General features: G+C 30.7%; 1 protein-coding gene across 1 annotated transcript in view; it reads right to left on the bottom strand.

Moving 5' to 3' along the window:
• Positions 1-11,697: 11,697 nt before the first annotated feature.
• The window catches only part of LOC148313386 (galanin receptor type 1-like), a 54,823-nt gene continuing 41,328 nt past the window's right edge, over positions 11,698-25,192 (bottom strand). The window contains 2 exon segments of the mRNA XM_088263643.1: positions 11,698-11,892; positions 18,435-18,521. Coding sequence (XP_088119769.1) covers positions 11,698-11,892; positions 18,435-18,521 — 282 coding nt within the window.

Raw genomic sequence — 25,192 nt, forward strand, 5'->3', positions numbered from 1 at the left:
GTACCAGTCCATGGTAATATTGAATAAATATTACAGTGAAAAAATCACTTATATTTATTTTACCCCCCTTGGGAATCGAACCCGGGACCTCCAGAACGGTAGCCGAGCGTGCTGACCATTACACTACGGAGGCGGACATGTAAAAAAAATTGTTAGATAAAACATCTGTTAGTTTTCGAAACAGTCGGTAAAATAAAATAAAACTTATTAGGTGGTTTTTTACCAGTGTTTAAATACTCTCCTTATCATTCATGATTTACTTTGTGTAATACCACTTTTATAAACACTTATTACGATTTGACATTTCGCTCACTCCTTTCAAGAACGTCATAAATCAAAAATCGTCTATTTTGAGTTGTGCATGTTTTCGGAATGGCCAGAAAATGTACTATATCCCAGCAAAAGAAGCATATTTTAAACTTAATATTTACCCGCTACAGGGCAGAAAATGTTGTTTTTGCATTTTGAAGAAAAGGTATTGCTTAATATATTTTTTAAAATACACAAAATATTTTTCAAATGGAGACAAAACCTTCAGGTTTTACCTAAAAAGATCTGTTGCACAGAAAAAAGTTCAATAAGTGGCTTGATATTTATTTTTAAAACATTGTGTTATATTTTTAAACTTTTAAAAATTTCTCCTGAAATATCAGGTTTTTTGATTTATGACGTTCTTGAAAGGAGTGAGCGATTTGTACAAAAATAAAATTTTGAAAGAATCTTTCTAAGGATTCTTTCAAAGCCAGATAGTTTTAAAAAAAAAATGTTTTCTGCAAATAAATCTTTTATTTTTTTTTATTTCTTCTATAATTAATTAATGGGATTAGCTATGAATGCCCGTATTTTCGCTAATTTTTATAGTGTAGTGACTACCCAACACCGGGACGCGCGTTTTATTTTAGTACCGGAAGGGTTAAGTATTGTAATAATGTCAACAAAATATTGTAATAATTTCAGTAATATTTCCCAAAAAAAACTCCATGGTCGTAAATAATATTTCTTAGACTCTGTCGCGTATCTAAAACAGTCGATGTAGCAGAAATGTACCCATAGGGGAGGGTTTCAATGTTCTCACCCTATTCTGTATAACCCTTTTAACTCAAAATTGCTAACTTATACTAAAACCTGCTGGCAGACAAATTGCTAACTCTCTAACTCATAATATTCCTGTCATTTTTTTGGGTGTCCTTATATATAAAATCCTATATATAAATATAAATGTTACATTTAATTTGTAGAACTCCATTTTAATTTATGTATTAATAATAATAAAACCCTTATCCGCACCCCAATGGTGCATAGGGCACTGTGTCATATAAACACAGTGTTATCTTGATCGTTGATACATGAAGGAAAGGTGATCAGCCCTCCGCTTCAGGTACCAGTCCATGGTAATTTTGAATAAATATTGCAGTGAAAAAATCACTTATATTTATTTTACCCCCCTTGGGAATCGAACCCGGGACCTCCAGGATGGTAGCCGAGCGTGCTGACCATTACACTACAATTTATGTATCACATGTTGAAAATCAAACACTGATATTCAGAGTCTAAGTTGCACCTTATTAATAGATTTATATTATCCACTGACACTTCGTGATGGAATTGCATTTTTAATATATTATTAGATTAAAACCAATATTTTTAGCTTTTCCACTTTATTTTTATTTGACCAGCGACCGGGTTTCGTCGTTACCGACATTCTGATGATGTCGGTAACGACGAAACCCGGTCGCTGGTCAAATAAAAATAAAGTGGAAAAGCTGAAAATATTGGTTTTAATCTAATAATATATTGCGCCTTATTGTTTAACCAAAAAAAAATGTTTCTCTAAATATCCAGAATTCCATGTTCTTTTTCATCTACATATGCTGAGATATCAAAATGTAATTTTCCTGTATTGTTCAAGGTGTTAAGAAAATGGTAACTCAATTAGTTAGGAAAAAAGTCCTATACTATAAAAAAAGTGTACTTTGGGAGAGTACAATTGAGCGTCTAACTTTTAATAGATCTGTAAAATACCTTGACATTTCCTAACATAAGGTATACGTGATTGACAAATTGAATTATCGAACATTAGTTCGCCTCCCGTACACAGATAATTGGCCGACAAAACTTTCGATAATACCTTCACAGAAAAAATTTTTTTTTTTGTTATGCGGCGTTATTTGTGTATTAAAGGTGTCTCAAATTGAGATGAAACATCTATCGATTATATATCGCTCACTCCTTTCAAGAACGTCATAAATCAAAATTCGTCAATTTTCAGTTGTGTATGTTTTCGGAATGCACAAAAAATGAACTATATCCCAGTAAAAGAGGCACATTTTTAACTTAATATTTACCCGCTACAAAGTAGAAAGTGTTGTTTTTGCATTTTGAAGAATAGATATCGTTTAATAATTTTTTTTTAAATACAATAAATATTTTTCAAATGGAGATAAAACCTTCTGGTTTAACCTAAAAGATCTGTTGTACAGTAAAAAGTTCAATATGTGGCTTGATATTTATTTTAAATACATTGTGTTGTATTTTAAAACTTAAAAAACGTTCTCCTGAAAAATGAAGTTTTTTTTATTTATGACGTTCTTGAAAGGAGTGAGCGATATGTGGTAGCTGTGCGGAAGGGTGATTTATTGTAAAATGTCTCTTACATTCATTCCTAATAAACCAAACTTAAGTGCCATGTAACCGGTTCCTATTTTTCATAAATACTTTTGATTAAGTTTGACGTTTTTAATTGCGTAGTCCGCCAGATGAATGTTTAGTTATTAAGGGTAACAGAAGAAAAAAAAATCAAATGTTACCTGGGTTTAAAAAAAAACTGTAGCGATGGATCGTATGTTGGCCCTTAAATGTGAAAAAAAGTGTAAATCAATTTCAGGAAAAAATATTAGCTTGGTTTTCAGATTTATCTAGCAGATTTAGTTTCCATACGAAAAATTTAGTAAAATTGTCAGTAAAAAGGGTTGAAAATAGATAGCATGGCATCCCTCAGTACTCTGGACACGATCGGCCTTCTAAAAACTAAAGTATCCTCATTCGTTACTTCCGCCATGTTTCCAATCTTATTTACGCTTCTCATTATTCAGCGGTCTGTTTTGAATTTTAATAAATTGTATAAATACAAAGTAAGAGGGGGCCAAAGTGTTGTGGCGAGTGTTTTTGCTTAGAATTTTCACTCACGAATTTCATGAAATTAAAGTAACTTTTAACACATAGAGAAAATCCACTCACAAGTAGGCATAGGCTATGAAACTTAAAAAGTTAAAGCCTGAGTAGGTCATGATAAGCGGTGTTGCATAAGCCGTAGCTAGATTTCAGAGTAACTTGGACGTTAGGTAATAAATAAAAAAACAAAGTGTTTTAAAGAATGGCACAAAATTAATCACACTATCGGAAGATTATGGAAGTCTGGGCATTTACGGGGCTGACGGCTGTCATATGCTGGTTTAAGTGATCACTTTACACACGTGTAACATTCGCCAATTATACCCATATTGCTAACCACGCTACTCAAATTCTTGGAAGTTCTATGTATATTAACCTATTTTGAAACATTGTTCTTACATCACCAGAACTTCTCTAAAGACATCTATTGGTGAGATGAAAAGAAGCTTTTTACTGAGCAGAAATCCTTTATTAGTATGTGAGCTCCGAATATATATATATATATATATATATATATATATATATATATATATATATATATATATATATATATATATATATATATATATATATATATATATATATATATATATATATATATATATATAAATATATAAATATATATATATAAATATATATATATATATATATATATATATATATATATATATATATATATATATATATATAATATATATATATATATATATATATATATATATATATATATATATATATATATACATATATATATATATATATATATATATATATACATATATATATATACATATATATATATATATATATATATATATATATATATATATATATATATATATATATATATATATATATATATATATGAACCAATTTAGAAATATTGTTCTTGAATCATTAGAACTTCACTAGAGACATCTATTGGTGAGATGAAAAGATCATCTTTTATAAGATGAAAATATCCATTTTCTGCTTCATCTTTGTCAAAAAATAATATAAAAAATAACTCCTATAATGGGAGATAATCCAGATTTGTGAATAAGTATTTGGACACACTCAAAGTGTTATATTGGAAAATGTTATAATTTTTGCAAATGGCGTCATACCTCAATCATATTTGTGAACTAGACAGCTGCAGTATACTGTCAGTATGCTGTCACCCTGGGTAGTCGATGTACACTAGTTTATTAATTAAAACTAGTGTACATCTACCACCCAGGGTTAAATACAGATTAAGTTAATACTTACATGGCCCGCTGACAGTGATAGGGACTTTGAAAGCATCAGATATATTTTTTTTTATCTTTGGACGCGAAAAACTTTGCATGAGTGATTAAAAAACGAAATACGATTAAAAAAATAAAATAAAAATTCTTAATGGACGGGTCCGAATGAAAATCAAGAATTTCTATATCGGACCTGTGTATGTGGCGGGGACTTACGGAGACAAATTGAGATGTTGCGATTAGCGGGAATTGAACCCGCGACGTCTGTTACGCAGTCGAACGTCTAACCAACTGCTCCACGTCACCTATCGTGACAGCTGTTTCGCCTTGTTTTTATTCAAATCAATAAGAATAATATTATTATCATCTTTTGTAATTTATGGTTTTTAAATGTCAATTTGTAATTTATGTTTTTTTAATTGTTCCAGTAGGTACTATCTTCACTCTGATTGCAAACAGGTATATATGGTATCAAACGTTTTGATCAATATCACTAGTCTGTTTTTGGTTGGTTCGAAGATATTGGTTTTTGCAATAAGCCCGCCAATTTACTTATTTAATTTCTGTACAAGAAGTTTAAATAAATAAATAACTATGAAACGTAACAACGTGGCAAAAGATATAAATTATAAAAATAAATGGAAAATTGACAGATGGGCTTTTCAAAAGTTCAAATAAAAGACGAAATTCGTGAAACTCTTTATTTGCACACATGACACAGCTTCCTTATAAATAAATGGTTATATATACAAAATTCTGTTACCAAAATATAACACACACCATACGTATAAAAGAATCAAGGATAAAACTATATATAATAAAAGAAAAGTTCACCGTATTTTATAGACTACCATATAATACAAGAAGTATTGTTTTCTTTAAAAGAGCGGCTGTTAAGAAGCAAGCTGTCTGCCATGAGCAATATTTAGTACTTCGAGTGTTGCTGTTATGTTCAAAAGATGGCGCTATTTTCGCAAAGAGAAGCGGGGTGATGGTAAGTTAGTTATATATAAGGATTATAATGTGAATTTCTCTATTTAGCTAATGATTTTATACTATATTCCATGTCGTTTAATTCAAGATTTTAATAAAGCATCGGCACAAATGTAATATCTCTTTGATAGTATATAAGCTATATGGAAAATACAACATAGTTCAAAAATACACAATATTTTTAGTGACAAAATGATAGTTATAAAATTTGGAGTACCGCAAGGCATCGCGTTAGGCCCTATACTCTTCATTATTTATGGCAATAACTTATCGTCCATCAACGTGCTTATAATTAAATAATGAATTATTTTTAACTAAATAATATATTTATAAAATACAATACTTCATTAATGTTGTTGTTATTTACAGTATGAAAACTCAACAATATTATATTTAGCAAATGAAGGAATATTAAATAAATTAGAAGTTATACGAAATAATGCGATGAGAATAGTTCTTAAGAAAAATTTATATAATAATTTAGAAAAATGAGAGTAGAACTCAACTGGTTATCTTTAAAAAAGAAGCTTAAATTTAATACGCTGATCTTTATACATATTTTTTTTTACGATAAATTACCAAAATATTTAAAGTATGAAATAGTTTTAAACAAAAATTGTCATGAACATATTACTAGAAATAAAGATAAAATAAGACTGCCATTCTTGGAAAAAACCGAGTCGCAAAATTGTTCAATGTATAAGGGTTTGAAAATGAATGATGAGATGTCTGAATGTATAAAGAATGAAGAGTCTGAAAGAATTAAAAAATAAATGTTTTGTTTACTGTAAGGAGATGTAAATATATATAGATGATTTAAATTATGTGTAAATAATAGTTTATATTAGTGTAATATAAGCTAACTTAAGAAATACAAAAAGGAATAAGAGAGATTAGTATGAAAGATGCAGAGAAAGGGAGAGCATCATAAAAGAAATGCAACAATACAATTTTTGCAAAGAAAATATTCCGTTTATTCAATATTTACACTGTCATTGATTGGTACTTCAATTGGTAATACTGATATTAATGGTTTGTGTCTGTGAGCGAATGGAGATAGCGAGAGAATGACTAAGGAAGTATGTGTGGTAAATGTAAGGACGGCCAAAAAAGACTAGAAGACTAGAAGATCTATCAGAACCTAAAATCTGATCTGATTCAAAAGTCTGCGTAATCGTAGGCCATGTATGACTAGACGTATGGATGTGAAGGAAGCTAGGAGTGTATTCAGGACAGAAGAGTGTGGCGTTGCATCTTCTCTGCCTACCTCCGCGGAGAAACGGAGTGATGTTAATAGTAGTAGTAGTATTAATAAATCGTCCGTGATTTGATATTTTCGAGATAACGTGAAATAATCACAAAACACAACTTCAAAGTCCATGATATACATAAGTATGGAGAGAAAAAATTGGAAATATTTTCCGACTTTGAAGCGCAAAAATAGCGTAGATGGAAAACACTAAATAAAATAATAAAAATGACAATATGTAGAGAAAACAATTCCTAATCTTTTTACAAAATATGACGTGGTGAACTTGAGGGATGAATGAGATGAAGAAGGATGAAAAGATCGACGGCGAAAGCTCGTAGGGATTCAATTTGACGGTATTTTCCCTTGCGTTAGCTAAGATGTAAATTATACATAAATATGTATTATGAAGCATCTCATAAGTTTGTCTGTTTTGCATACATCACTAAGCTTTTATTTACATTTCAGGCAACATGTTAAATTGTATTTCAGTTATACAAAGCAATGATTTCATCCCAAATTTTATAGTACAGTAAAACCGCGATATAACGGACTTAATTGGCAGAAAGAGTATTCGTTAAAAACAAAAGTCCGTTTTATAAAAATAAGTTTTAAAAAATGTTTTTTTGAATGAAAATAACATGAACACGGTATTTTCTCATAATCAAGTCTCTAAAATTACGAAAATGCGTATAATATAATTTCGTTGTCAGACAAATAGTCAATAAATGTTATTAGATCATTGAGAGGTGATCTTACCACTGAGGACGGCATTATGTCCCAAATTTGACTACTAAACGTATGGCGTAATTATCATGGCCGCTAAATATTTATTACATGCGGCGACAATTGAATTTAAGCAAGTGCCATATTAACAGGACGTTTAATTTTTTTTTTAATTCCACAGAATTTTCTGTCCGTTATATTCGGAGATCAGTAAACAGTGTCCATAATATTTTTTTGCATTTCACAATATATTAGGTAAGTTTAATTACAAGTACATTTTTTAAATATATTATACTCATACAAAAAAAAACATCCCACAAAGGCATGGCCTGTGTGTGGGTATGAATTTTATTTTAAGTTATAATAATGGGCAATGGCAAGAATACAATAGATATCAGAAATATAAATAAATTAAAAGACCTAACATAAACCACAAATATTTGTTTTTAACATAAAACTAAAAAAAATCAACAGGATGACCATGAAAAAAGTTAACAGATAAGTATGAACTGTATGAGTTAAAAGTTTAAAACAAGAAGCTACTTAGATCGGTTTTTTTTTTATAAATAATTTAAGCAAAATTTTAAATCGAAATAAACTTAGATTATCAATTTTTATCTTATAACCAAAGTTTTTTTCACAATTAAGATAAATGAGATTCCGGTCTAGCCACTCGTATACAACCATTATATTGAAGTTTTACTGTACATACAATGAAGAAGATGTTACTAAGATGTTAATACTTTCAAAATATTTTTCAAATAATTGTTTTACAATATTTTTACATAAATAACATATTTTCTTCTAATATCACTATTCTTCTATCTCACAACCCGATTACTCTAATATATCATTCAGTTACAGCACCTTTTGATGATTTGTAATTAAAATAAATCTTGACAAAAATATTTGTTACGTTAATTGATCATCAGCTTTGTGAATCTGTCTATTTTAAAATTTAAAATTTGATTGATTGACCACTATGAATAATACACGTGTTTCGATGCACTCAACAACATTATACGGTGTTTGATAATGATGTTGACTGCGTAGAAACACGTGTCATACAATAATAACATAAATTTACCAATTAAAAGTTGAATAAATTAAAAAAATATATATATATATATAAGTATTTATATATTTATGTATATGTTAAAATATATATATTTATATATGTTTATAATATTTTATATAACGCTATCTATGTACATTAAAATTCTCCTAATCATTTGTCGTTCACTTTTTCAAAAAGTAATCAAAAAGTTCACACACATATCGCTCATTCCTTTCAACAACGTCATATATCAAAAAACTTAATTTTTCAGGAGATCGTTTTTAAAGTTTAAGAATACAATAAGATGTTTTAAAAATAAATATCGAGCCACTTATTGAACTTTTTACTGTGCAACAGATCTTTTTAGGTAAAACCTGAAGGTTTTTTCTCAATTTGAAAAATATTTAGCATATTTAAAAAATAATTAAACGCTACCTTTTCTTCAAAATGCAAAAACAACACTTTCTGCCCTGTAACGGGTAAATATTAAGTTAAAATATGCCGCTTTTGCTGGGATACAGTAAATTTTTTGGGCATTCCGAAAACATGCACAACTGAATATTAACGATTTTTTATTTATGACGTTGTTGAAAGCAGTGAGCGATATGTTCTTGTATATGTACAATATATATCTGTTAAATATTGACAAAAGCACAGGAGCCATACAAAGCATGTTTTCTTTTGTACATTAATTCAACCCCTTGCCTTGTGTGATTTGCCCGAATACAATTCGGGTAGGTATTTTGCTGACGCAGTGATTTGCCCGAATCCAGTTCGGGTCATTCCCCCACCAGTCTAGATATATCCATTCTTCCTTTGTTTTTTTTTTCTATCCTAATATTGTTTATTTATGTTTTATACTGATTTACTATTTTTCAAAATGTAATTAAAAAATAAAATAGTGAAAAAAAATTGTGGCTTTTTTTAACCCATTTTTTTCCAAGAGGTTGACCACAGAAGACCATTTTAAAAACTTCAAACTGGTCTTTGAAACACTTTTGTAAATGTGGCTATAGTATTACCTTGTACCTATATACAATACATATAAATTGACATAAAATACTTAGTATTTTAGATGTATAATCAAAGTTATTTGTATATATATTTATAATTTTTTGACAAAGTTTCGTTCTTAGCATAACTGTCGAAAAACGAATCCAACTATCTTTTAAAACATTTTTACAGAATATAACAATGTGACAATTCTAAACATTGTCTTCGTTGTGAATTTCGTTATATGTATATTACGAACAGTGGCGTATACAGATTATTCTTTTGGGTAGGCAGTAGAGGTAGATGGTGAGGTAAACTGGTATTACTAAGTAAGGGAGGGTAGGTCCTGGTTGCGTTTTTATATGTTACGCGGGTAAGTTAAGATAGGCACTGCTTTTCTGCCTATATGAAAGGCACGTCCCTGGTTACGAATCATGTTGAGTTTATATTTTAGAGAGCGATAGTATTTTATTGGATAAATAACGATTTTAAGCAGGGTGTAAGGATATTGTCAATATCTTATTTTAACGGATTTTATTTACAAGGTCATACATTTAACAGGAACACAGAATACGCCTGAATTAGTGTCTTATCATTAAAATCTTCGCTTCGTATTAAAGCACCATTATAATAGTATTTTTTGGGAAAAAGCACATCACAATTTAAAAAAAAAACTACGATTATTAAGGTTATATTAAATTATGAGTAATTTCCAATTACATATTTCTTTATGAAAATGAGTTTGAATTTTTCAAACTTTATATAATATAAGCCCCCTATCCACACACCAATGGTGCATAGGGCACTGTGTCGTATAAACGCAGTGTTATCTTGATCGTTAACACATGAAGAAAAGGTGATCAGCTGTCCGCTTCAGGTACCAGTCCAATAAAATATTGAATAAATATTACAGTGAAAAAATCACTTTAATAAATATTTGACCCCCTGGGAATTGAACCCGGGACCTTCAGAACGGTAGCCGAGCGTGCTGACCATTACACTACGGAGGTGGACAAACTTTAATCTGACGAAATTCTTCTTTTTGCGTATCCTTTTCAAAATTCTTATTTCTTCTCACTCCTTCTTATTTTAGATTACGATTGTGAATAATTGCAAATTTGCAAACGTAGAACCCGGTGTCGCACGGGTAAGCAATTGTTGAATAAATAAAAGCACATACTATTATAATGGAAAACAGGAATGTATTTTGGTTATGCAATATAAATACTGAGTTCATCATAAATGCCATATGACAATCTTCTGTAGTTTTGGATGATGTATACCCGTCACATTCCTCTATCTCGAAAACGTGACGTAACGGGAAGCTGGAAAAAAATGATCACTTAGTCATATTTGCATTTATTTTCTTTCCCTTATGGTAATGATTTAGAGGCAGAGAAAATGCAATTAAGATGGTATGGGTAGGTACATAGGACACAGAGAAACTGATCATATCGTGAACCAGGCAATTGCTATGAATCTTCCTCGAAAGACATCTAGGGGAAGACAAAATAATTCATGGATGCTGCAGAGAGATACCATGATTTGATGGCATGACCTAGGTGAAGTCAATGATAGAAGGACCTACAACCTGAGGATGAGGAGAGCTGACCCTAACAGTTTATAATGGCGATACTTTGGGATGGAGCCAGGAAGAAGGTTTTCCAGGACATACTGAAAGTATGTAATTGAACTCTTACATCATCATTATCAATACTTATCATGGTCTAGTTAACAATAGTCTGCACTTACTATGGTCCAGTTTAACCAACATTGGTCTAGTTTTTTTTTAATTTTAATTTTAATTTTTTTTAAATATAGTTACATTTTTAAGAACAACATAATACAATTTCTAAACATTTATACATATGGCAAACTTATAGTTTTAGATTCGCTGTGCCTCTCCAAAAAAGAGACTAAGCTCTTATGCTTGGAGAGGGACTTACACTCAAGGTTTTATATAATTAATAGTATAATAGTCTTTTTTGATATTTTTTTTCAAGATTAGGATCTAATGGGCATTAATTTTTTTTATAAAAAATTATAGTTCTTATCTATAATTGCAATTGTTTAGTAAACATTGGTCTAGTTTTTAGCTACAGTTATCATGATCTAGTTTACATCTAGTTTTTAGCCTGCACTCACCATGCTCTTGTTTACACTATTCTAGTTTTTAGTTGCTCTTACCATGGTCCAGTTTACATTGGTCTGGTTTTTAGCTACAGTTACCATGATCAAGTTAACATTGGTCTGGTTTTTGGCCACACTTACCACGGTCTAGTTTACAAGCAGGTCAGGGCTTGGCCCGGGGGCTCCGTCTCCGGAGGCTGACCCCCCGGCAGGGGCTCCTGTCTCGGGGGCTCCGGCTGGCGCTGCAGGTGACGAGCGGCCAGCAGACTGGTGCGACGCAGTCGGCGAGACATGCGGCTGCCTGACGTGGTCATTTGTGTTCCGTCCTGAACCCTCATTTTGTGCATCTGGAAATAAATCATAAAAAAACTCTTGTTGATTATTTTAAACATATCGCTCACTCCTTTCAACAACGTCATATTTAAATATGACGTTGTTGAAAATGTACTATATTCCAGCAAAAGCGGCATATTTTTGGCTTAATATTTACCCACTACAGGGCAGAAAGTGTTGTTTTTGCATTTTGAAAAAAAGGTGTTTTTTTTTTAAATACACTAAATAATTTTCAAACGGAGAAAAAACATTCAAGTTTTACCTAAAAGATCTGTTGCACAGTAAAAAGTTCAATAAGTGGCTTGATATTTATTTTAATACATTTTATTATATGTTTAAACTTTAAGAACGATGTCCTGAAAATCCAGTTTTTTGATATTTGACGTTGTTGAAAGGTGTGAGCGATATGTAAAAGGATGTCTCAACAAAGGCTTCTAGGTTTTCTTCATTCCAAATTCGGCAATCTGCTAACGCGATATTGTCATAGCCATTTATCCAAAAATGTGTCAAATACTTCTGAATCCATAGAAAATTGTAGTGTGATTGTCATTAATGGTGAATGCTGCGCGTGTGTAAAGTGATCACTTAATCACAGGTCATAAGCCCTGTTAATACCCACACTTCCATATTCATCTTTATCTATGTTGAGATGTCAAAAGAAAAATGTAAAAATAACTCCTAACTGGAGGAATGCCAGATTTGTGAACAAGTATTTGGACACATTTAAAATGATGCGAATAAAAAAAGATTCCTTTTGTAACACATCGCTCACTCCTTTCAGGAACGTCATAAATAAAAAAAAACTTGATTTTTCAGGAGAACGTTTTTAATGTTTAAAAATATAGCACAGTGTATTAAAAATAAATATCAAGCCACGGATTGATGTTTTTACTGTGCAACAGATCTTTTAAGTAAAACCTGAAGATTTTTTCTCCATTTGCAAAATATTTCGTATATTTAAAAAAATAATTTAAAAATACATTTTCTTCAAAATGCAAAAACAACATTTTTCTGCTCTTAGCAGGTAAATATTAAGTTAAAAATATGCCTCTTTTGCTGAGATATAGTATATTTTCTGAGCATTCCGAAAACATGCAAAACTGAAAATTAATGATTTTTGATTTATGACGTTCTTGAAAGGAGTGAGCGATATATAAACACATAAAAAACAACAATATTTGTTTACTTATAGGTACATTTTATCATAATAGGACACTTGTTTACAATGTCGTGAAAGGGATGAAGATATTTGACTTTTTGTTTGTTTACATAGGGGTTGGTAAACACAGTAAAAAAACAAAGGCACTAGTGCAGTATAAGGGTTAATGTATTCTACGATAACCCAGAAACAATATTCAAATCGATTTTCTATAAATACTACCAAGTATTTTTAGAAATACTATGAGTAAAGCGGAAATTTATGCGGAACAAACAGGAACCCGACGTCAGATCCACTTCTTATCCGTAGATAAGTTGAACTCACGGGAATAAAAAAAAACCCTCGGGAATAAGCCACTTTTAACTTCTACTACTACTGCCATCACGCCGTTTTCCCGCAGGGGTAGGCAGAGAGGACGCAACGCCACACCCTTCTGTCCTGAAATATACTCCTCGCCTCGTTCACATCCATAAATTTAATCAAACATGTTCTCCGATTACGCAGACTTTTGACGCCACCAGATTTTAGATCCTGAATGATCTGATCGTGCCAAGTCGTTTTCGGCTGTGCTCGTTGTATTCTCCCGCTCACATTCGCCAGACATATTTTCTTGGTCATTCTCTCATAAATAATCTCTATAAATCGTTAAGGCGTGTAACAGCTTGGAATAAAAAATAGATTTGAAAAAATCGTTAGTAAAAATATTAATTTTTGACAAATAATTCATATTTAAGTGGTGTTAATTGCTAGTAGATTAAGTTCCTTTAATTGGATTGAAAAATAGATATAATAACATAGAAAAAATGAGAGAAGAACTGTATATAAAAAAGTGATAATATATATAAAAAGAGACTTAAATTTAATATGCTGATCTTTATATATAATTTTTTTTAACGATAATTTACCAAAATATTTTGAACAAAAATTGTCATGAATCTATTACTAGAAATGAGGATAAAATAAGACTGCCATTGTTGAAAAAAAAAACGAGTCGCAAAATTGTTTAATGTATAAGGGTTTGAAAATGTATGATGAGATGCCTTAATGTATGAAGAATGAAAAGAGTCTGAAATAATTTTAAAACAGATTTTTCGTTTACTGTAAGGAGATTAAGAATAAAAAAAATAAAAAAGAGATGCTTTAAATTTCCTTCCCAGAAAACCAGAAAACTCGTGAATCGCAGATCAGATAATCTCTGGAATTTCTATAACCTTGAATCCCAAGATCCGGTAATTATCCCCTAATTCACACAAGTCATTGACTATGAATTGTATAAGCTTTTCTTTATTTATTGATTTCGCCTTTAATTTGTAGAACTCCATTTGAATTTATTTATTAATTGTTAAATTAAACACAGATTTTCGAGTCTACTAATTTGTATTTGATTGTTAAAAAACACAAAATTTATATTGTGACAATTGTTTCGCCTAGTAATGGCATTTTCAAACGAATGTGAAGATTAAATGGACTGACGGTCCTTGTAGCCATACAATTCTAGGTACTTAAGTAATAGTTTTAACATGTTAAATTATAATTTAAGGGAGACAATAATAGTTAATGGGGCATGTAGGTACGTTCACTTATATTTATTTTCTGGGAAAGTAAGACTCGAATCTGGGACCGTCAGTCCATTTATTTTTTATTTTATTTTAATTTTAACTTTGATATATACGGTACTATTGTACCATTTACATAATAAAAATAAAAGAACACACCAATTACGAATTTAACCTTTAATTCGTTTGAAAATGCCATAACTAGGCGAAATAATTGTCACAATATTATTTTTGATGTGTTTTTAAAAATAAAATATATATTATTTTTTGACATCCCATCAAAGATGAAGAAGAATATGGAAGTCTGGGCACTTGCGGGGCTGACGACAGTCGTTGGCTGGTTTAAGTGATCACTTTACACACGTATAACAATTACCAATTCTGCCCATTATTGACAACCACACTACTCAAATTCTTGGAAGTTCTATAAGTATATGGTATATGAACCAACTTTAAAAAATTATTCTTGAAACACTAGAACTTTACTAGAGACATCTATTGGTGAGATGAAAAGAAGCTTTTTATCGAGCAGAAACTCTTTTATTAGTATGTGAGGTCCGAATCCTAGATTATAATCACACACATGAGAAACGCCAGAAAATACCATTTTCATTTCTATTATTTAAGCTTGTAATTTGACCAGATAATTTATTTATCTCCTTGGGAATCGAACCCGGGACCTCCAGAACGGTAGCCGAGCGTGCTGACCATTACACTACGAAGGCGGACAAGGTCTACTAAGTTGTCTACTTTTTTGAGTCTACTAAGTTGTATTTTATTTACAACATTTTGAGTGTGTCCAAATACTCCTTCACATAATTTCGATTATCTCCAATTACAAAAAATAATGATTAAAGAAAACACTTGTTTTTTACCACTTGAGTTTTATTATAGACTACATGTTTCAGAAGTTAAACTTCCATCATTCAGGTCTGTATAATACAGATAGAAGTTTAACTTCTGAAACACGTAGTCTATAATAAAACTCAAGTGGTAAAAAACAAGTGTTTTCTTTAATCATTGTAACATATCTTACCACAAAGTTAATGCCGAAACAATAAATAAAATACAAAAAATAATATGAAAACAACTCCTGTAATTGGAGATAATCCAGATTTTGTGAACAAGCATTTGGACTCACTCAAAATGTTGTAAATAAAATACAACTTAGTAGACTCAAAAAAGTAGACAACTTAGTAGACCTTGTCCGCCTCCGTAGTGTAATGGTCAGCACGCTCGGCTACCTTTCTGGAGGTCCCGGATTCAATTCCCAGGGGGGTAAAATAAATATAAGATATTTTTCACTGTCATATTTATTCAATATTACCCTGGACTGGTACCTGATGCGGAGGGCTGATCACATTTCCTTCATGTGTAAACGATCAAGATAACACTGCGTTTATATGACGCAGTGCCCTATGCACCATTGGGGTGCGGATAAGGGTTTTATTATTATTATTTTTATTAGTATAGACTCAAAAAATCTGTGTTTCATTTAATAAGTAATACATATTTTAATTAAGCTTTTTTTGTTTACTTGAATGATTACTTGTATCATTTTCGTGCTAAAGTGGCATTCAAGGGTTAAAAAGAAAAATCTTATAATTCTGTCAATTTAATAACTACTCATTGTGGAACGTTTACAAAAGAAATTGTACTGAGGTAAGCAAAAAATAAGGGTGGAAAATATTTTTCTAACCTTGGAAATGATCTATTTTTTTAATCTTACACGAGTTTCAGCAAAATTCTTCTCATTAAGATAATAAAATAAACTGTTGTTATTAAAATAAAAGGAGAAAATATCTAGGTAAATACAAAAAATGTTGGCAATAAATTAGCTGGTCGAATTATAAGCTGAAATAATAAAAATGAAAATGATATTTATTGGCGTTTCTCATGTATGTGATTATAATCTAGGATTCGGACCTCACATAGGTACTAATATAAGAGATTCTGCTCAATTAAAAGCTTCTTTACATCTCACCAATAGATGTCTGTAGTGAAGTGATTCAAGAATAAGGTTTCTAAATTGTTTCATATATAAAGCATATATGTCCGCCTCCGTATCGTAATGGTCAGCACGTTCGGCTACCGTACTGGAGGTCCCGGGTTCGATTCTCAGGGCGGTCGAATAAATATAAATGATTTTTTAACTCTTATATTTATTCAATATTACCTTGGACTAGTACTGGAAGGGGAGGGCTGATCACCTTTCTTTCAAGTGTAAACGATCGAGATAACACTGCGTTTATATGATGCAGTGCCCTATGCACCATTGGGGTGCGGATAAGGGTTTGAATGAATTTATAGAACTTCCAAGAATTTAAAGTAGCGCGGTTGTCAATAACGGGTAGAATTGGTGAATGTTACACGTGTGTGAAGTGATCACTTAAACCAGCCTATGACGGTCGTCAGCCCCGTAAATGCCCAGACTTCCATATTCTTCTTCATCTTTGACGAGATGTCAAAGAATAATACAAAAAATGTGCCTATACCGGTGTTTCCATAATATAAACTGAGGATGAGATAATCTGAGGATCGTTAAAATATATTTCTCTACATTGTATGTATATCTCCAGCAGAATGAATATCTCTCACACACTCTATTAAACACTTTACACGTGCACATTCGCCCTCACATACATACGCGTTCATTTGCTAGACCTACACTAGATATTTTGTTATTTTTTTTCTGTGTCTGTGGTTAACTATAATTGGGTTTTTCGTGGATCTTTTTACGGAGTTTTTGGTAAGGGAATGTAATTAATTATGAGTATTTTAATGTTTTAGAATTTATAAACCCTGATGATGACAAGGCTCTTGTCGAAACCAGTAAGTTAAAGTGTAGGTACTTGTTATTAAAGTGGTTAAAACAAATTTATTTATAATATAATGTTTACCCGACATGACACGTAAAGAAGAAAAAGATACTCGTATGTATGCCTATATATACTTCCTCTTTTTCTTACTTCTTATAGATCCTCGGATCTGTTTGTTCCGTTATCCATCTCCTGGGACATGGACTGGCAGCTGTCACGCCATCGCTTTGTAGGTCTTCCAAGTGGTCTTCTTCTGTCTAGGTTCTCTCGAAGAGCAATCCTGGCCAGTCTATTTTCATATCCTAGTCATACAGGAGAAAGTGACCAAGTGCATTTGTTTACAAAAACCCGATCATTGACTCTTTGATATCTTACTAATTTAATATTGCCCTGAAAAAATCCCAAAGGATTTTAAACTTGGAAGTATAATATATTGAGTTGTTAAAAATGACTAACTGCATTGATGTTTATTTTCTTGCCAAGCAAAAGTGACTTAAATGGCCCTCCTAAACATTTTACGTTTTGTTAGTTGGTCACTTTCTCCTGTATGACTACTTGCATTTTGAAGAAAAGGTATTGTTTAATTATTTTATTTAAATAAAAATAAATAATAAAAATAAAACGCTTATCCGCACCCCAATGGTGCATAGGGCACTGCTACATATAAACGCAGTGTTATCTTGATCGTTTACACATGAAGGAAAGGTGATCAGCCCTCCGTTTCCGGTAGCAGTCCAGGGTAATATTGAATAAATATTACAAAGAAAAAATTATTAATATTTATTTGACCCCAGCTGGGAATCGAACTCGGGACCTCCAGAATGGTAGCCGAGCGTTACACTACGGAGGCGGACAATATATAACGGATATACTAAATATTTTTCAAATGGAGAACCTAACAGGTTTTATCTAAAAAGATCTGTTGCACAGTAAAAAGTTACCTACGTTAAAAGTCTCCTGTACGACTACGATATTCTTCTTAATCTATGTTGAGATGTAAAAAAGTAACATGGAAAACGTACCTTCAGGCCTCGGTTCCGGAGTTGCGAGTGGGACGACTCCAGATCGCTGGACGAGATGGCGACTCGACCTCTTCCGCGGGCCTTGCGCTGTCAGCGCCAAAAATGAAGAGACAGAAACTCAGTATTTTTAGTTTCATCGATTCACAGATATTACCGCAAACTGATTTAGGGTGGCGCAAAATAAATCATCCAATTTATTTTTGAATTTTATTTTTAACTATAAAAAAATAAAAGATTTTGAGTGATGAAAATCTTTATTCAGGCTTTTAATTACAATTTGTTTGTATTCGGCAGCTGTTTTTATTTACAAATCGCTCACTCCTTTCAACGACGCACAGTGTGAGAATCAGCCAATCTAGCTGTACTAAAGTCCTAAAATGAATATCTTCATTTAGTATTAATTGTATGTCTAATATGATTTTGAAAGGTTGATCTATATAAAACTTAAAAATTTTGATTTGTAAAAATCTCTGTGTTAGTTTGGCAGCGTCGTAAACTATGTTATGGCGGAAGTACTGTGAGTTTTCAGTTATCAGTCAAATTTTATTAGTGCGTTCGGATGATTGTTTTATGCGCTGTGGTGATTATTTTTACGAAAACTGTCATGGAGTCTACAAAACAAGGTATACTTATTATTATTTTTATTACAAAATGTCAAATATATAATCGATCCATTTTAAATAAAATTATAACAAAATTACAAAATCAATTTTTTTTTTAGAAACTTTTGTCAAATTGAATAGACTTTAGAAAAAAACTTCTTCGAACACCACTCTAAAAGTACCACTATATTATATTTTCATTCTTTATCTATTTAGGCCCGTAGATTTTTTCTGCCAAAAGGTGCAAACCTTAATTTTTTTCCCTTTTTTCAGTGAGCGGGCGAACTTTTATTCGGAGTGAATTGTTTAAGCTTTGGCGTGATATCGATGTAGCATCGCGAAAAGAAAATATTTCCACTTACATAATGAACTTCTTTGGTTTTTCTTTGTGCAATAAAACTACTTAAATATATTTAAATAATTTTGTGAGTGCTTTATGTTGCAAATTTTATGTTCGTTGGCAAAAAAGTAAGAGAAATATGAGTACATTCTTGAAATACAATTCTAAACGGCTCAATGTATCAGTTACTTTGCCAAAGCATATTCTTAGTACTATGCCGTCTGTTTGTCAACCGTATCATAACACTCGCACTAGGATTGGACGGCCACTGAAAAATTTCGAAGAAACATGTGAGAGGGTAAAAAAATTCAACTGAAATTAAGGTGAATGAAAATCACAAAATGTTATTTACGATGGTAGATGGACCAATTTGTAGCACTCTTTCATCATAAAAATCTTCAAACAAATGCTATATTTGTGGTGCAACTCCTCGAGAGATGAACAATGACAATTTTATCACCAAAATTCCAGATCAAAATATGTATTCATTTGGAATATCTCTCCTCCATGCGTGGATTCGATTTTTCGCATGTCTCCTGCATATTGCATATCGTTTGAATATTTAAAAATGGCAAATTAGAGATAAGAGTGATGAAGAAAACCTTCAATTAAGAAAAATGGTTTTACAAGAAAAATTCAGGGAAGAAATGGGTGTTTTAGTGGACATACCTAAACATGGTACTGGCAATACAAATGACGGCAATACTGCAAGTAAATTTCTAAAAATTCCTCAAAAACAGCAGCTATTACAGGGTTAAATGAAGAATTGATCCAATGATTTAAAACTGTTTTAGAGGTTTTATCTTGTGGATATGACATAAATATTAATGCTTTTGATAAGTTTGCGTGAGAGACAAGACTAATTTTTTAAAAACATTATTCTTGGTTTTACATGCCTGCAAGTGTCCATAAAATTTTAGTACACGGTAAAGAAATTATAGACTCTTGTATTCTACCTATCGGTAAACTTTCGGAAGAAGCACAAGAAGCTAGACATAAAGATATTAAAAGATTTAGAAGGGACAATACGAGTAAAATATCAAGAATTGATACAAAAAGAGATTTGCTGCACATCCTTTTTATATCTTCTGACCCTTTCATAACAAGTTTGAGGAATCTTTCACAAAAAAGCTGTAAATTATCTTCTGATTTTCTACGTTAATTAAAAACTCCCGAAGTACCATATTCGGGTTCATCTGATAGTGAAAATAGCAAAAGTGACTGAATCACAGTGATTTATAAACATTTTTTTAAATATATCCTATTTGAGTTCAAATTTTTTGGCTTTTTTTTTGTTAGAGCTTTTATTGTATTTCTGTTTTCTATTACCAATATTAAAAACGTGAGATATTTAATGTATTATTTTATTAAGTGAAACCATAATTTATTTTTAAAACGATTATGTACAATGGAAGGTTCATCGAATAATATCTCGACCTTTGAATGACATACTTTTACCGTGTACTTACACATTCTAATAAAACTATTTCTAATCTCTATTCCTGGTTTCATTACCTTTAAAATGACGTATCACACATAGTATACATAACTAAGGTTAGGGAGTTATTAATTTAGTACAGCTAGATTAGCTGATTCTCACACTGTGCGACGTCATATATCGAAAATCGTCAAATTCAGTTGTGCATGTTTTCGTAATGCCCAGAAAATGTACAATATCCCAGCAAAAGCGGCATATTCAAAACTTAATATTAACCCGCTACAGGACAGAAAGTGTTGTGTTTACATTTCGAAGAAAAGGTATTGTTTAATTATTTTTTTGAATATTATAAATATTTTTCAAATGAAGAAAAAAAATTCAGGTTTTACCTAAAAAGATCTGTTTGTAAAAAGCACAGTAAAAAGTTCAAAAAGTGGCTTGATAATTATTTTTAATACATTTCGTTATATTTTTAAAAACCTTAAAATCGATCTACTGAAAAATCAAATTTTTTGATATAATGTGACATTTTATTTTTTGACATCTCATCAAAGATGAAGAAGAATATGGAAGTCTGGGCATTTACGGGGCTGACGACCGTCATCGGCTGGTTTAAGTGATCACTTTACACACGTGTAACATTCACCAATTCTACCCATTAATGACAACCACACTACTCAAATTCTTGGAAGTTCTTTATATATGAACCAATTAAGAAACCTTGTTTTTGAATCACTAGAACTTCACTAAAGACATCTATTGGTGAGATGTAAAGAAGCTTTTTACTAAGCAGAAACTCTTATATTAGTATGTGAGGTCCAAATCCTTCATTCTTATTTCTTCTTCATCTTTGATGGATGTCAAAAAATAATATTAAAATAACTCCTGTAATTGGAGATAATCCAGATTTTGTGAACAAGTATTTGGACACACTCAAAATGTTGTAATATAACATTATTGAAAGGAGTGAGCAAAATGTGAAATGTGATTGACGTATAACGCCATTCGCAAAAATTGTTACATCTCCAATAGAATGATTAATTTGGCGCCACCCTATTATTATATTTATACATGTATGTATTAATTCAAGAAGTAAAAGTTAATAAAAATATATAGTCGACCTTCTCTTTACATGTTAAATTTAATTAATTTCTATAAAACTACGTTATACAAAATGAAATATTCCCACTTTGTTTAATATGATTATATATGTTCATTGTTCATATATTATACGTATATAAAGGTACTTTTAAAACCCTTCCAGGGTAATATATCCATAAAGGCATTGAATGTATTAAAATAATAGGGTATAATCCAACCCACTTCATTTTTGTTTGGTGTGAGATCAAAAATTACTGAAATATATTATCGTAGATACGTTTTATCTGTATAATATCCGGCAGCCATTATTACTTGACGCTTTATCCTATTTATTTTTGTTTCATAAATGGGTATGGAAAAAATATTATTTATATATATATATATATATATATATATATATATATATATATATATATATATATATATATATATATATGTACATATATATATATATATATATATATATATATATATATATATATATATATATATATATATAAATATATACATATATTATTCTTCTTCAAACCCTTATCCGCACCCGGTGGTGCATAGGGAACTGCGTCATATAAACGCAATGTTATTTTGATCGTTAACACACGAAGGAAAGGTGATTAGCCCTCTGCTTCAGGTAACAGTCCAGGATAATATTGAATAAATATTAGAAATTAAAGAGAAAAAAATCACTTCATCAATCTTCATTTGACCTAAAAATCTACGGAGGTGGACGGTTAGTTATTATTTTATTATATTTTGTATATAAAAAGCATTGTTAACTTTGTGGTATGGTAATATAACACTCTCCTTATCATTCGTCGTTCACTTTGTGTAACACAACTTTAATAAACACTAATTCGTGACTAGCGGCTTCGGAATAATCATTCCATCATCTGATCATTAAAATAAAATTATAACGGTCTGACAATTATACAAAAATAAACAATGTCTACTTTCTCTCTTTCAAAATTTCATTTTTGTGTAAATGTCAGACCGTAATAATTTTATTTGAATGACCTGATGATGGAATGATTATTCCGAAACCGGTAGTCACAAATTAGTGTTTGTTAAAGTGGTATTACACAATGTGAACGATGAATGAAAAGGAGAGTGTTTATTACCATATCACTAAGACACCTATAATGTTGATATATTATCATCCGTAGGGTGAACAATTAAGCGTCTGATAGATTAAGAATTTGTAAAAATGATTTATTATATTGGAAGGGTGGAAGAACGTTTACGGGGGGGTTTGGGGGTGAATTTGAGTTGTCACGTATCAAAACGTGAATACGATTATTTGTTTCCCCTACGTGACGTAAGTTGGAGTAACTAACGTCTGGTTTTATAAGCGGAATAAGGCACAATTCCTCATTAAGATGTACTGTATTTTATATTCAAAGGAGATATTTTGCATGTATTTCTACCAGTCATACAATACCTTTTATTTGCATATGGAAATAATCATTCAGATGTGCGAATAGCGAAATAAGGTATTATATAAATGCAAAGCTGAGATAAGCATTATCGATAAAATTAAGAAAGGTGTGTTGAGATGGTTTGGACATGTAGAACGAATGAGTGAGGAAAGAACGGTAAAACACATTTATGAGGCGAATGTTAGCGGGAAAAGAAGCAGAGGAAGACCGAGAAAAACATGGCACGATCAGGTATGCCAAATACTTGAAAGTGGTCAGGTTAGGAGTCGTAACAATCGGCGGGTATGTATGAGATACATGCATGCAAAGAATGTTTCCAAGGACAGAGTGATATGGCGCTCTATTCTCTCTGCCTACCCCTGCGGGGAAGCGGCGTGATGGTTAGTTAGTTAGTTAGTTAGAAATAATCATTTACTTATTATTTGAATACTATCCTAATCCTTAATAATGTAAAGCTGAACAACATCTTGTGTTTAGATCTATGCTGGGAATAAGAGGGATAATGTACATAGTGTGAGCCAATCAGGAACTCGTTGACATTTGTTTTTTGCTGGGTAGAGACCACGTAAAACTCCTCAGGAGAAGCCGGATTGTTGTCTGTCGTCAACAGGCCTTCCGTTCTACTAAAAGAAGGTTCGGTATTTTGTGTCCTAGCTTGGTTTACGTTACCAATGTCTTTGACTATTTTAATCATGTATGATAAATTTTTATACCATATATATTTAAAAAAAAAAAATCTCTGAATGTTTTTTAATAGTTATTATGCATAAATGTGGAATTGTTTAATTGGCTTTATTTTTATTTATGTAACTATTTTTTGTTAATGTAATGTAATGTTTATTATTGCTTTTTATTTATTGTTTCGGCATTAACTTTGTGGTATGACATGTTACAATGATTAAAGAAAACACTTGTTTTTTACCACTTGAGTTTTATTAAAGACTACATGTTTCAGAAGTTAAACTTCCATCATTCAGGTCTGTATAATAACAGACCTGAATGATGAAAGTTTAACTTCTGAAACTTGTAGTCTTTAATAAAACTCAAGTGGTAAAAAACAAGTGTTTTCTTAAATCATTGTTTATTATTGTTAATGTAACTATTGTTTATTATTTACTTTTTTATATGTAAAACTGTACAATTCCCGAACAAATAAAAAAAATAAAACCTTTTAATTACAGTTCCTTATGAACCATCACGGATCGGATGTCGGATGGGTCCAAAAAAAGGCGATAAGTTGGGATGGAGCAAGAAAAAATATTTATTTCACTATAAATTTTTTATAGTTTCGACTTCAAAAGGCGTGTCGTTGTTTTCAGGGTAGGTACTTTGATTCGTCACTTAGTTAATGAGAGATAAAAGAAGACTTTTAGTGCCACGTACGCAGGTACTGAGATATAGCCGAGTACCTACCATGTGTAGATAAGGAATTAATTATACTAACATAATAAAACATACTCTGAATAGTGATTTTCAATCAAAACATGCCGAAACTACTTAATGCTTACACGAGGTTCAATGTATTTAATAAATATGGATATATACATACATATATTATATATATGTATATATTTATATATATATATATATATATATATATATATATATATATATATATATATATATTATATATATATATATATATATATATATATATATATATATATATATATATATATATATATATATAAATATATATATATTTATATATACATATATATATATGTATATATATATATATATATATATATATATATATATATATATATATATATATATATATATATATATATATATATATATATATATATATATATATATATATATATATATATATATAT

The sequence above is a fragment of the Brachycentrus maculatus genome, unplaced genomic scaffold (assembly GCF_059751285.1).
Source record: "Brachycentrus maculatus isolate JH-2025_06_01 unplaced genomic scaffold, ASM5975128v1 h1tg000013l, whole genome shotgun sequence".
In the NCBI taxonomy this organism is placed as follows: Eukaryota; Metazoa; Arthropoda; class Insecta; order Trichoptera; family Brachycentridae; genus Brachycentrus; species Brachycentrus maculatus.